Source organism: Embiotoca jacksoni, unplaced genomic scaffold (genome assembly GCF_022577435.1).
Source record: "Embiotoca jacksoni isolate LCO1_2020_lvr unplaced genomic scaffold, fEmbJac1.0.p SCAF_13, whole genome shotgun sequence".
Classification (NCBI taxonomy): domain Eukaryota; kingdom Metazoa; phylum Chordata; class Actinopteri; family Embiotocidae; genus Embiotoca; species Embiotoca jacksoni.
The window spans coordinates 8,259,395-8,273,045 of record NW_027185263.1 but is presented as its reverse complement, the minus strand read 5'-3'; the positions used below and the strand labels follow the sequence as shown (position 1 = coordinate 8,273,045).

General features: G+C 41.3%; 2 protein-coding genes across 4 annotated transcripts in view; one reads left to right on the top strand and one right to left on the bottom strand.

The window, feature by feature from the left end:
• Positions 1 to 4,378: 4,378 nt before the first annotated feature.
• Positions 4,379 to 10,871, bottom strand: smyd4 (SET and MYND domain containing 4). Its single transcript, XM_069146215.1, has 10 exons — positions 10,675 to 10,871; positions 10,200 to 10,344; positions 9,834 to 9,923; positions 7,946 to 8,984; positions 6,900 to 7,142; positions 6,024 to 6,223; positions 5,734 to 5,881; positions 5,523 to 5,633; positions 4,880 to 5,003; positions 4,379 to 4,642 (listed from the first exon to the last, which is right to left on the bottom strand). The coding sequence occupies exons 1-10, from the start codon at positions 10,845 to 10,847 to the stop codon at positions 4,519 to 4,521; spliced, it is 2,397 nt and encodes a 798-aa protein (XP_069002316.1). The 5' UTR covers positions 10,848 to 10,871; the 3' UTR covers positions 4,379 to 4,518.
• Positions 10,872 to 11,535: 664 nt separating this feature from the next.
• LOC138196311 (replication protein A 70 kDa DNA-binding subunit-like) overlaps positions 11,536 to 13,651 on the top strand; it is a 36,754-nt gene continuing 34,638 nt past the window's right edge. For 2 of the 3 annotated variants that reach the window (XM_069146213.1, XM_069146212.1), the window contains exons 1-6: positions 11,536 to 11,669; positions 12,173 to 12,220; positions 12,398 to 12,476; positions 12,741 to 12,849; positions 12,976 to 13,067; positions 13,158 to 13,265. In XM_069146213.1, coding sequence (XP_069002314.1) covers positions 11,637 to 11,669; positions 12,173 to 12,220; positions 12,398 to 12,476; positions 12,741 to 12,849; positions 12,976 to 13,067; positions 13,158 to 13,265 — 469 coding nt within the window. In that variant the 5' untranslated portion in view covers positions 11,536 to 11,636. Of the gene's footprint in view, positions 11,670 to 12,172; positions 12,221 to 12,397; positions 12,477 to 12,740; positions 12,850 to 12,975; positions 13,068 to 13,157; positions 13,266 to 13,651 lie in introns of those variants that run through there. The other variant, XM_069146214.1, reaches the window with a different exon arrangement.

Here is a 13,651-nt window from a genome sequence, read left to right as displayed (position 1 = left end):
TCAGTCATGATTCAGACTATGATTTACCACCAGCCATTTATATAATAGCTGGTAATAACATTGCCTATGTGAGAGAGGGATGGGGATTTTATTTTTACATGAGCACAGCCACATTTCCATCATCTGCATCATGTATCAGATTTCCTCTGCTACGGAGAGAGGGGCTGAAAGACAGAGCATCGAGGAGACTGACTAAACGAAATGATCCACTTAAAAGCAAATGGAGACACTGGAGAGTTTGAGGGGGATAGAGCTCTCAGAGTGAGGAGTGATGGGCTCATATAGCTATCAGGAAGGGAGGAAGGCTGGGAGAGGGCATATTCTGACCGATAAAGGTGAACATGAGACCCTCCAAAGGGGTCAGCATGGTAGACTTTAAACTGAGAATGAGTGGTGAAATGGAAGTTGATGGGATTGTTCCTGTGTAAGCAGCAAAATCCAAAGATATTATGATCACAAACTGAACAGTAATAACAGACGCTCAGTATTGTTAAAGCAGCATTTAAATGCCAAACAGCTTAAAGCTGAACTGTTTCAACTTGAGTGCTTTGCTTACGTCTGGTTTAAGTTTCTAACTTTTGTACTGTGTTTCTCAGTTTGACTTCTTTGTCTTTAGGACAAATGCTTGCAAAACTAAAATAACAACATTTAAACTACAACAGTTGCTGAGATCTGAAGGACCTTTTTGAAGTCTCTGAATATAACCTTTGTGATGCCATCAGAGGTTATCTCAGCTTGGGTTAGCTAGCACCAAAGACAAAGTAGAGTTGAGGCCAATGGGAACATCATTAGTTGTGCAGGTAAATAATACAATAAAAAAAAAAGTATTGGACAAATTGAAATATTAAAAACTTTTTTGACCATTTAAAAAGATTCCCTTTGGTTTAAAGGTGCGATATTTAAGACTGTAATTGTCCAGAGTGTGAAGAAGTAGCGCTGTTGATGTTTAGTCAAAGAGTCTCTTGTGTTACAAAGATATCTACTGATGTTCGCTGTCTAACAAAACTTGACGTTGCAAACAGGTGTAGGTTGCTCACTAGAGCCCCAAAGCTTGGGGCCCAGATGGGACCCACATTTGTTGTAAAATGCTGGTTACATGTGGGCCCCAAGCTATAGATCGGACTGGCATTTCGTCATCCAGGGCGAGCTCTCACAACCACACCACTTTCTGAGGAAAACAATCCCGCAGTTCCCGTATGTGCCAGTCTCATCCATTGGGCCAATGGCTATGGGTCCTCTAAGGGCTGAACTGCAAACAGCCCATGGGGGTGGTCAGCGTAGGCGCCCACAGAAAACCCACTGTGGTCCCAAATGGGGAAAATGTGTGGACTGCCACTGCCCGCAGTGCCCACACTAAACCCACACGGGGCCCTCGTGGCTTTTTTGCAGGGATATTTGTTTCAGGTCGCTGTTATGATAGTTTTGCTTGCGATCATACTTTTTGCACATTGAGGAGAGATGCAATAGAAAATGTGTATAAAATGAGCTTAAAATGTAAATGCCATTCAGGCTATAAGTGTGTCAAAGAGTTGGCCTGTTGGGAAAAAGCAGCAGGTGATATGTTTTCAACACACAGTCAGCATGTTGGTCTTTTCTTTCACTTTACTTTTCAAGCGACACCTTTAGACTGGAAGTCAGAGGTCATTGTTATGGTTACAGCTGTGTGTATAATTCATGCAGGGGTGGTTACAAGGTTAACGAGCAGCAGCTTACAGGAGACTAGTTGAGTCAAGCCGGCTCAGCTTGTAGAAACTCTGTCGGTCTGTGTTACAGATATTGACGCAGGCCTTGTTACAAAATACACAGGCGGCAGCTTTTTGTTTGAGGTCTGGTCATTTTTGATTGCATTATGTATAGCAAGACATCTGATGAGCCCGAGATTACAGCCAGTGGAAATGGCCTCATTTGGCGCCGGACAGTCAAATAAGGAATCTGTGATCTGATACTTCAGCAGCAAGGGGATGTCTGCAGACTTATTTATGCCGGTTGTGTTTCTCTTTGTCAGCCTCCCTTTTCCGTCCCAACCTCACAATATTTGGTTAGCTCGTGTAATTCCTTTTGAAGATGAGCTCACATTTCTTCCTTAGCTCCTGACTGCTATAGAGGCACACATGGCTTAACTCACAAATACAGGAAGAAGCAAACAAACAAACAAAAATAACTCAGAAGACATAGAACAAGCAGAGCTCTGCAGAAATTGCCAGAGACATGGAGAATGTAAACACATTAAAACAGTGGCAACCTGAGCTAAGATAAGAAATGTGGCCTTTTTTGCTGGATTTTAACATTAAAATACTGTATCTATATCATCTCTAGGATTACTATGACAACTCTGTTGTCACTAGATGTATGTTGGAACTTTAGCGTACATATGCTACTGTTTACTGTATTGTTTTTTCTCTGTTTGAGCTATGTTATCTCTGCATCTACATTTGTACACTTTAAGCTGCAATCAGTGACTCTCCAGCTACAAGAAAACATGATCTAATACGTCATGTTCACTTTACGTTAATACACAGTTGCTCATAAGAGCGCAAATTTCAAAAAGTTAAGTTTTCAGGGTTTTCTGTGAGACATTGTGGGGGGAAACTACCATGACAGTTTTATTTGAAAATGACAAATACATTTTTGGTTGAGTGACTACAGACTGTACATTAGTTTGATTCAATCCACCAGTTCTCTGATTGATGCTACCTGAAAATGTTTCTTGTTACAGAAAGCACAAGTTTCTTAGTCTGTATGAGACGGCATTCTGAAGTATGTTTTGTCGGGTTTGTGTAGATTTGTTTGGAAAAACAAACGTATAAATGAACATGTGGTTTTACTTTTAACAAGTGGTTTAACATAGTCAGGCCAGACAGTTCGGACTCCTGATCAATGACAAAATATTATTCATAACACAAAGTAAAGTAATCTGTTGTCTTAGAAAATTAATTTTGAAGATACAGGTTTCTGTTTGCAGCACTGACTTTCTATTGAAGGATATAGTTGCATTTTATATTATATGGATTATTAAGTATGTATTGTCAAACGTTGGCTGCTGAGCTGGCGTTTCAGTGATACATTCAGTTGCTAAATATTGTATTTCATGGTTGCACAATCCCAAATATAAGGGTCTGCTGCTTTTTTGGTCTGACATTGTATTAAATTCAATATTTAGGTCAGCTGGTCAGATATATACATTTTTCATGCTATGTGGGGGTCCATTATATTATGATGGACATTTTCATTATGGGATACTGTGTTGAGAATTTTTGACTAATCAGCAGATCAATCGATGATTAAAAAAAAAAAAAAAAAAAGTTGCACATTGGCAGCCCTAATCTCAGTTTTCTCTGGAGTTTTCACAGTAACGTCCCACTTTAGTCCCAGTGACCATGTCATATTCTACTCTTTTGACTTGGAGTTGGGCAGTTAGCGCCTGGTTTTACTCTGTTCGCACCTGGGACAGCCTTGTCACCTCAATAATCAACAGAAGTCTGCCCCGTGGAGCCATTCGAGGTCTCCGTTAAACTGCTCCTCAGCTGCTTTCACCAGCTGCCTCTGAGGTTTTTGTTTTGACCTTGACTTGTAGGCACATGTCCACGTCTGTCGGATTGGCTGCCTTCCAGTTACTGGTGATGTTTAACTGGCATATGCCGCAGGACCTCCAGCTGTGATCAAGATTTTTATTATCTTTGCCCATCATGAGATTTCCCTCCCCACTAAAAACCAATGAACCTTTCCAGCAGCGTTTGCAATGATCTGACCCTGTATTTTTTTCACTGTTTGAGTAGCACACTAATCTTTGCACTAATCCATTCTCAGGACGCACACACAAGGTAACTAACTGATTGAAATTTGAGAGAGGAGGAAACCTCTAATGCTGTAATAGAACAGACTTTTAAAATACCTTTAAGTTGAAGGTCTGGGAAGACATATACTGTAGGTTCAAGAGTCAAAAGCTTGATCCTGCTTTCCAGCCATTCAAGCATGAAATTGAATTAGTCAGTGGATAACTGCTGCCATCTAAAGGTCAGACGGCTATCTATATGTGCCTGCAGTAGCTGAGGGTATTTGCAATTTTACAGACTGATTAACTTGCTAATGTGTACATGTTTTTTTTTGTTGCGGAAAAATCAAAAAGTCCACAATCCCAAGAAACAAACATTTACCTGTGTAGAGAAGTAAATGTTACCTCAAATTACATGGTGGAAGAGTTGCCTCACACCGCAAGACCACCACTGAAGCATGAAATTGAAATTATTGATGGATACATTCTGACACCAAGAGGTCAGAGAGCCACAATGAACTGCATCCATACCTGTGACCATTTGGTAGCTGTGTAGACTCACATCACTTCTAAAACAGCACACGTATATACTTTGCAGCACTTACAGACAGTAAAATAACAGTTTATTAATATATACAAAACATGCAGGACCCACAGCCAGAAAATGTCACATCTTTGAAAGAATTTCACTGAATACAAAACCTTAATTCCACTTAAAAAATATTCTCTCTTGTGTTTATTGAAGACTACCCTCGGAGACAGTCCTCCATGGCCTTTAGCTCCTCTAATTCATGGCAGTGAGGACCACGGTGAAGGCAGAGGAGTCGTCTGACCTTGGCGATGACAGAGAGGGCCGGGCCTCTGGCACCACTGGGAGAAGGAGGCGAAAAAGACACAGAGCCGCTATTTCTACTCATGGTGTCAGTAAAATGGTGGAAGTTATGAGATTGTAAAGTTTTTGATGCAGGTATGGTTCTTTATCTCATTAAAAGCAGCGTCCTAAGTTTAGGTAATTACTCTCACAGCTGCGTTATAACGACACATTTAAGATCTGACACTGATGAATAGCACAACCTGAAAATGTCCCTTACTGTCTGTACAACTTACCCGTTGAATTGTATCTGAGCTAATTTGAAGAGTTGTTGACCCAGTTCAATGCTGTCTTCCCCATACTGGCAGCAGATAGCTACAGCACTTTGCTCCAGGTGGGATGCTGCATTGTTCCAGTCACCTACAGGAAGAGCAGAAAAGAAAGAAACCAGTAAAAAGACTGTTAAATCCTCACTCCTAAATTACATTTCTGTTAGTTTTATCAAACTATTTTTACACAGATGATCGATAGCAATTATGCAAAATTATCATGGCCAGCTCAAATAATTTCGTTCAGGCAATAATGTTATATTTGTTACTAGTCAGTGTTTTCTGCTACAAATTCCTTTTGTCCATTAAACGATTTTTATAACTGAAAAATAGCTTTTATTGCACAAATATGGAGATACAAAATCCTCCATATTGTTTGGTAGAAATGCATGTTCACCTCTGAGCAGCATTTTTACTGTTTACTGTTAAAACATTGACTTTGTTTTTATGAAAGATAGATGATGATTTATCTGCTAATAGATAAACCGAACAGAGCACAAACACCCCATTTAACTCCGTGAAGAGAAATGTACCAAAATGTATGGGCTCACCACATTACACAGTGTTAATCATACAGCTCTTATGAATACTAAAGCACTATGATTCTCACCCATTGTAGCATATGCTCTGGCCATGGCATCAGCCAGCTCCCCCTGTAGCGGGTGTTTCTCTGCAAGGATCAGTCCAGACTGAGTCCTTTTCAGCAGTCGCAGAGCCTCACCTGAAGGAGGGTAGAGCAGAAAAATAGCAAAGAGATGGCAGTGATGCATGACTATATTTGTGTATTATACCAGCATTTGAATGTAGTTTTTCATAAGCACCTGGCCTTTCTCTCTCCAGAAGTTCCGCCACCTTCTCCAGATCGACCCTGATTTCCTGCAGCCTGCGGCTCACTTCAGACGAAGACATGCGATGACCGCAGGATGACAGTGGACATACAAATCCTGCTTCACTGTTCTCACTGCTTTTCTGGAAAATCATACAAAATGTCTCAAACTATTAGCATGGAAACATCAATATAAGTAAGATTAATCTCAAGGGAGCACTTTGCAAATAAATAGTAGAATTAATCATGAATAATTGTAAAAAAACAACTCTCATGATCACATACTTTGAGAGATCCTTTGCACTTGCAGCACAGGAGTCCAGACTCCTGTGGACGGCCGACGGCACCCGGCCACTGCTGTCTGCCCTCCTCAACCTCCTCTTCCTGCTGCTGCAGGCAGCAGGCCTCACACTGACACAGGAAATAGTACTGTTCATGCAGCAGATGCTGGCGTTCTTGGGTCAACATCCTCCTGCTATGAGGACCTGAAGGAAAGATGCAAATGATGGGTGACAGCAGCATACGTTTTATGTACAACCACACTGCAAATTGTAAGCAATGACACAATCTCAGCAGAGTGATCTTATTCTGCATAATCTTAATCATATTTGAAGGATAACTATTTGTTCTTTGAAAAAAAATATCTGGGCAATATTCTTTAAATCAACAGTGCAAATACAAAAAAATACTAAATAAGATCTTGCAAATAGTTCATAAAAAGGTTTAACTTTGCTGTGATAACATTCAAGCTGTTTTAAGTTGTTTAAAAAAAAATTCAGATATCTAGTCTCAGTTATATTTAGACATTTCATGAATCATGAAATCCATGCAAAATCCAGCAAGTAAAAGTTATTGTGTGACTCAAACTAGTTTACAGCAGAATACAATTATTAAAAATGAACCTCTTCTATAGTGGACTTCACTATGAAAAGAATAAAAGAAGTCATGCTTGTATAGTGGACTTTACTATGAAAATAATAAAAGAAGTCACGCTTGTATGGTTGAATAATGTTAACGTTTAGTCTGCTGTTCTTTTGTACATTTAAAGTTCTGTTTTGCAGCCTGCATGTGGGTGGTGATAGTTTTCTCTTGCACCAATTGTTCTGAAAACAGATTAATTCTGATCCAAACAAATGTTCACGTGACCATCTTATCTCTTACCATAGCAGTGCAGGATCTCTTGTCCAGGGGTGATAGCTTTGGCTGCTCTGACCGTCACAGTGACTCCACGGGCCTCACTGAAGTCTGCAGACAGATCCGAAGCGCAGGGATCCACACTGGTTCCGGTGCTGAACACCAGGCTGGTGTTGGGACAGCAAGAGTGATTGAGAAGACTAAGAGTCGGGAATATGGCTGTAGCAATGCGGATCTCCACGCTGGACTGCACTGGTGAGTTTGCTGCTCCTGTGAGATGCAAAATCCAGCAAGTAAAAGTTATTGTGTGACTCAAACTAGTTTACAGCAGAATACAATTATTAAAAATGAACCTCTTCTATAGTGGACTTTACCACAGTATAAACATGGTTAAAATTACAGTAGAGCTCAAATTGTCAACCTTTAGACAAATGGGTAAAAGTCCTTTTAGGCAAAAAATACCCTACATACCCTTAAATTGAATTAAAGTCCAACCAAAGTCTTCTCAAAGTTTTAGTTTTTTTCTTCTATGATAATAAACTGAAGACCTGTGAATTTTTGACTCTTCGACACAACAAACAGCTTGAATATGTCAGTTTGGGCTCTGAGAATTTGAGGGGGGCCATTTTTTCCAGCCCTATTTCCTTTTGTTCTGACATTACTGTAATAGGACTAAACAATTAATGAATGAATAAAATACTGTCTGTACAATAACAGAAATAGAAATAATATTTAGTTGCGAGCCTCAATTACAGAATGGTTGACTTCCTCTTTTAACTTTATTGTCCTAGTTTTACAAACATATGATTGTATAACTATGGTCACATGACAGAGCTAAAAGAAAATGATTACAACTTTGCAACATCATACCAAAGCAAATCTTTGTTGTGCTGTCACACCTGGAGCAAAAAATAATAATAATAGTTGTCTGCCTGGGAAATCATCTTTAGTTGTGTGTTTTTCCCTCTGATTCACTGAAATGCTGCAGTGATGCAACACTCGAGATTAAAGGAGGGAAGAAGCCTCTTTCATGTTGAGACGCACTAATAACATGTGTGAAATATGTCAGATACCTGTATCTTGCAGCGTGGTGATGGCCTGGGCGTTGCACCTCAGCTGCAGCATGTGCCGCAGAACTGCGCTTCCCAGCATCCACAGCTCGGAGCTCACCTCTGCATCACCTCCCTCCTCGTTTGGTCCATCTGCTGATTGGCTGGATGCTGCTGAGGCTCCACTAAGGTTCTGAGAAACAGGTGGAGGTGCTGCCTTGCTGAGTTTCAGGTAGAGTGTTGCTATGGTAACGGCACACAGGAAACGCAGACTGGGACTGTGGCGATTTATGTGGTGGAGTAAGTGAAACACGCTCATATAGGAGTCACCGTGGTATGAAGAAGAAGGATCGGGTGGTTCTAAATGACTTAGACTGGAATCACTGAAGTCACTATTAAGACAGCTTTGCTCTGACTTTGTGTGCTTGTCTCTGATTGGCTCCCTTGCCATTTGGATGTTTTTTAACCCCGCCTTTAGCGTTACCCTCAGAGCGAGCTGTGACAGCACACCCATCGCCATCAGATCTGCTCCCAGTGGACACTCCCAGCGGTGATGCTCCTCCCAGGCTTCCCGCTGACAGCCTGTCGAACAGTATCGGCTGTAACTACACCCGGCACACGGCACAGGACAGAGCGTTTCAGTCAAACACCGGTGACAGCGCCGCTGCTCCGTTCCAAACAACACTTCTCTCCCTGTGTCCTTCCTTCCTCCCTTCCCTGTCACCTCCTGCATCCCTGGTATGAGGACACAGCTGTATGGCCTGTCGGTGAGGATCACCTCGCCAGCTGCTATTCTCTCGACAGCCACCAGGTGTCGACCTTTCTCCAAGATGGAGCCTACAACAGCTCGAGGACAAATCCCAAATGTGAGAGGCCCAACAGAAGGTGCTTTTACTTTATCTGGACCTTTCGGACTCTTTGATACAGGATTGTGATATTCCTCGCTGGTCTTTTCACGTACAAAGATGTGGTCGAGGCACAGTGTACGACGGTGCTGTAGTTTGTGTAAGAGATGAGAGGGATAGCCATTCTTCAAAGCCTTGTCGATGTCATCAAGGCATTCCTGAGGAAAACAGAAAAACTGGAGCTTGAGCCACTGTAAAAGATTGTGAGAGAAACATCAAGATGATTGATCTTTACTAACTTATAAAGTCTGCGTTTGGGCTGCTCTTAACCTAAACCAGAAGATTCTCACCTAAGAGACAAGTGAGGAGTGAACATTGCAGCACAAGCAGTGGAAGGAGCTTCATAACAGGGTTGTTTAATGGCTTCAAAGGCCACTGGATGAGGAATCATCCCGCACATTTCAGATTTATAATCAACTCATTGCGCTTTCCACAAATTGCAGAAACAGCACATAAAAAAACCTACAATGTGTCTAACTCGCTTTAGAGTCGATGAGGTTAATAGGCGAAACAAGGTTGAGTCGATTAGCCAATCATGGGGACAATAGGCTTCAATTAAATGAGCCATGACGGAAGTCTTTCATAGCTAAAAGGAATATTTCATTGGGTTCTAGAAAAGTTCCTGAGGTGGAAATGAGCTAAATAGGAGGGACACAGATGTCCTCTGGGTGAAGCTGCTTCTTGGGCGCACGTCTGCAGACAGACTAAAGTGAGAGGTAAATGTCCTCCAATCATATTACCATGGTTTTATAGTGGAGAATTGATGTAAAAAGTTAAAAATCCTGAGACATTATCATAAAAATGACCTCTCCCTGCTTGCAAATCGTCATCTAATTGTGTGAACTTGTTAAGCTCGTTTCCCTGCAGGATTCGTGCAGTTCAGATCGATCGCACAATAATGACACCATCTGTTGAACATCTATAGGCCCATTTTCACTCAATAACTGAGCAGAGCTGGTTAAAACAGGTTTCAATGATGAGCTCTGCTGAAGACGGTGCCATCTCACCTGGTAGTGCTGCAGATGGTAGAGCGCAGCGGAGCGGTTGGCATAGCCCAGAGACAGCTGCTCCGAACTTTGGGGAGCAAAACAGATGCCCTGTCATGACGGGAGACAAGAGAAGCTGGATGTTTGATGCATATTAAGTAGCAGTGGAAGGCATGCCATGTTTAAGGTGTACGACTGTGTAATCCCACGTGCATTTTTACCCCCGTGGCTCTTAAATTATAAGTGGTTTATGCTTGCTGTATATCTGAATGTGAACTTGTATCAGCCATGCGCAACTTCATTTTTCTACCTTTTGTATTGCTTCAGAAATATTACTACATTAGGATGTGAAGAGTCTCTAACAGTGCAATATTATTTTCACTTCACCTGTGAATAATTCAGAGCAGCTGCAGTGTAGTTTCTAGTCTTGAAGCTGGAGTTACCCCTCTCTCTCCATTTGGCCGCTCGCTCTCCGTCCTTCTGTACTGAGTATGCTGCACAGACTGACTCCACGTAGTCCAGATCATCATGGCTGGAAAACACATACAAGCCATTAAATAATACTTGTCTGTGATCAACAACTAAAGCAGAGCCTTCTTCAAAAGGTTCCCCGGCAGGAACTTCAGATTTGTTGACAAACTAATGTATTCACTTTGGACTCGGAAAAAAAAAACAACTGCTTGATGTGGCCTAGTCTGCTGCAAAAGAATGAACCCCATCCGTGATTGATTAACATAGTTCGTTTTTAATAGATGCTTGGCCACAATACTTCCGGTTCGTTAACGAATAAACTGTGGTGTCAGATATATCAGATGTCCTGCATGCTCGGAATCCACTGGTACTGCAGTAGTTAGCTACTCACGTTGTCAGACTCAAAGCGCATTTAAAAACGTCATCTATTTCATGCAGGGATGTAAATGTTTCCTTCAGCTCGGGGTCCAGTCCGAGCCATTTCTGTGCAACGTGATCTTGCCACTGGACGCACGGTTGATCCATTATGACCGACAATGAAACCGCATGGCTCTCCGTACACATCCAAAGCGCCGGAGGACAGTTTCACACCAGCTCAAGTGGTCACAACACCACTGACAGTGTGCCGCGGATTAAAAGAGCGTTTCCGGGAACAGATTTCAAAATATAATCCACAACCTCGAAACCCATTGCTGTTCAAGGAAAATCAAGCATCTCCAAAGTAAAGTGTTAATCAAAGTATTCTCCTTTTATTACAACGATTAAAACAAGGGTGTTTCCCCAAAGTTGTGAAAAAGTGAAATTATCTTATCGGTACAATGCTTGCTATTGTACACATTTCTGTGACTGTATTCTAGTTATCAATAACCAATCCTGAATGTTTAACCTTATACTTTTCACATTTGGCTTTTAGTATCAGGTGTCTTTGTATTATCATATCAATCACATTTTACAAACTCACTAACTGGTAGCTACATCAATGAAATAGATACAGAGTTATAAGTACTACTATACTTCCCTCTAAAGTGCACTGGTGTTGTGCAAAGTAGTGTGAAAAGTTCTCAAGTAAAGTTCCTCAAAATTCGAATCTGGTAAATGCACTTCATTTTTTTAAATTTTTTTTTTTACTTTTGTCTTCCCCTCGCTAACCCGGTGAAATGTATTACTTTATTTTGAAGGTATACACGTGCCATATCCGTTTCAGGTCATCTTGTATTGGGCGCAGCTTCTCGCGATCACTGCGGAAGTATCGTTCGCCTGGCTACTCCCGCGATAACTTCTACCCCATTGCCTTGAGCTTCGAACGAGAAAAGCTAAAGTCTGCCGTCTTTTACAATAAACTTTACGGAGGAAATGAGTGCAGCACTCACACGGGGGGCGATTGAAGTAAGCACAGATGACTGAATTAGTGTTTCTCCTGTTTTTACTCGACGTGTCGAGCTTGATATTTAGCGGTGTAGTGCTACCTTTCTGGAAGCTGCTAGCACTGTGTGCTAACGATATTTATAGTCAGCTGTATCAACAGAGGAAATTGTCAAACCTTTGTTCTTGTTTGGGGGAGAAAAAAAAAACATATATAGTACTTTTCTGTGGTAATGAAAAATATACAGACTTCGTTCATTACGGATAGAGAACAATGCATTATGAGGTTAGAGTAAATTCTAACTGTTCGGCTACTGAAACTCAAAATAGTTTGCATCCAGAGAAACAACAGCAGTCTGATCTAATAAAGTTTACCTTCAGGGGCGGTACAAAGTTAATTCACGTCACTTCGTTAATATCCGCTTGATGTTTCACCGTTACTTTGTATTAGCAGCATGGTAATGTGATGAGACAGGATGAGGCCAGGCAGCAGGTACTAACAAGTCCCATGTGTTGTTATTGTCCAGGCCCTGTTCAAAGGCTCACCGGTGAGCAATCCCGTCCTGCAGCTGCTGGTAAGTGCATCTGCGTGAACCCACTTGTCCAATCAATCCTTCTGTCCATGATAATAATCTCAATATGTGTTGGTTGTGACGAAACAAAAAAATATTTTAGGCTGCAACTTGGGCTTTGGAAAACACTGATCCACATTTGAAATCATGTCCTTCCTTCTTTCCCTCTGTGTTTGTCAGAACATCCGTAAGATCAGTAATGCCTCAGGGCCAACCAGGTTTCGGCTTATGATGAGTGACGGTCAGCACTCTTTGACTTGTGAGTATCTTTTAAGTAGCCAAAAAATGTTTACGTTTTTAAGGCGGTTTGCAAAAGTACTGATACCGTACTCGGGACTTGTTCTGTGTGTCGGTGGCAAACGGACAAATCAGACTATTAAAGTCAAAGGGGTGATATCATAAGTTATTTTATTTATCACACATTACATTGTGTAACAGTAGTGCTCAAAAAGATTTTGCAGCTTAGAAGATAATCAAGTGGCAGGGATACAGTAGATAAGACTAAATGTATTTATGTATGCAGCTTTCCTGCTGGCCACCCAGTTGAACAATCTCCCAGAAGAGAACCTCCTGGTACCAAACTGCGTGTGTCTTTTGAAGAGAACCGTCACCAACACATTGGCAGATGGCAGGTATGTGTATCTCCTTTGTTCCTCTCTTCCCTCATCACCCTTCCCTCTATTTGTTAACTGCATGTGAACCCATTTGGCCCTATTTTTTTTTTTTTTTTTTTTTTTTTTTACTTTTGCTTGTTCCAGGCATGTGGTGGTTGTGATGGACATGGAGATATTGCAATCTGAAGAGGAAACTGGAGGAAAGATTGGGAATCCCACTCCATATAATACGGAGGGTATGGTTCTTTTAAAGTGTGCTTGAATGAAGACATAAAGAGGAATAAACAGCCTCAGCAGGTCCCTGACGGTGTTTGTTCAACTTGCAGGTAAGACGTTATCTCCACAAAAGATGTCATCAAGCACCTCTGAACCAGCATCCTCTCCATCTGCCGCAGCACCAGGACCTTCCTATGGGAACAACAACAGCAACAGCAGTGAGTGTTATGTGAAGACTTTATACATCATGTCATGCTTCTCGAAAGAGTCTCTTCAAATAAGTGCTGAACAAATTTTGCCCTGTTTCTCAGAGTTCAGTTGTGTTTGTTAAAGTTGAAATGAAAATAAGACAATATTTCAGTAGATGGTTGGTTTTCTGTGAGTTTCGGCCCACTTATTTGTAATGTAATGTTCATGGGTTAATGTAATGTAATGTAACTTATTTCAAAAATAATTTGAATGTTTTTACAAACCCTCGTGTTACCAACAGAGGGAGCCCTGTACCCTTTGAGTGAAGAGTGCTGACAAGTGTTTTGCAGTCTTCTCACTGTTTTTTCCTCCCTAATACTGTTGTTGCAGCAGCTACAATTTGGCACCATCAGAG

Coding starts and splice junctions, on each gene's coding strand:
- smyd4 (XM_069146215.1), bottom strand. CDS start 10,847: ATGTGTACGGAGAGCCATGCGGTTTCATTGTCGGTCATAATGGATCAA. Junction 10,345..10,674: donor TGCGCTTTGAGTCTGACAAC/GTGAGTAGCTAA, acceptor TGTGTTTTCCAG/CCATGATGATCTGGACTACG. Junction 5,882..6,023: donor AGTGCAAAGGATCTCTCAAA/GTATGTGATCAT, acceptor ATGATTTTCCAG/AAAAGCAGTGAGAACAGTGA.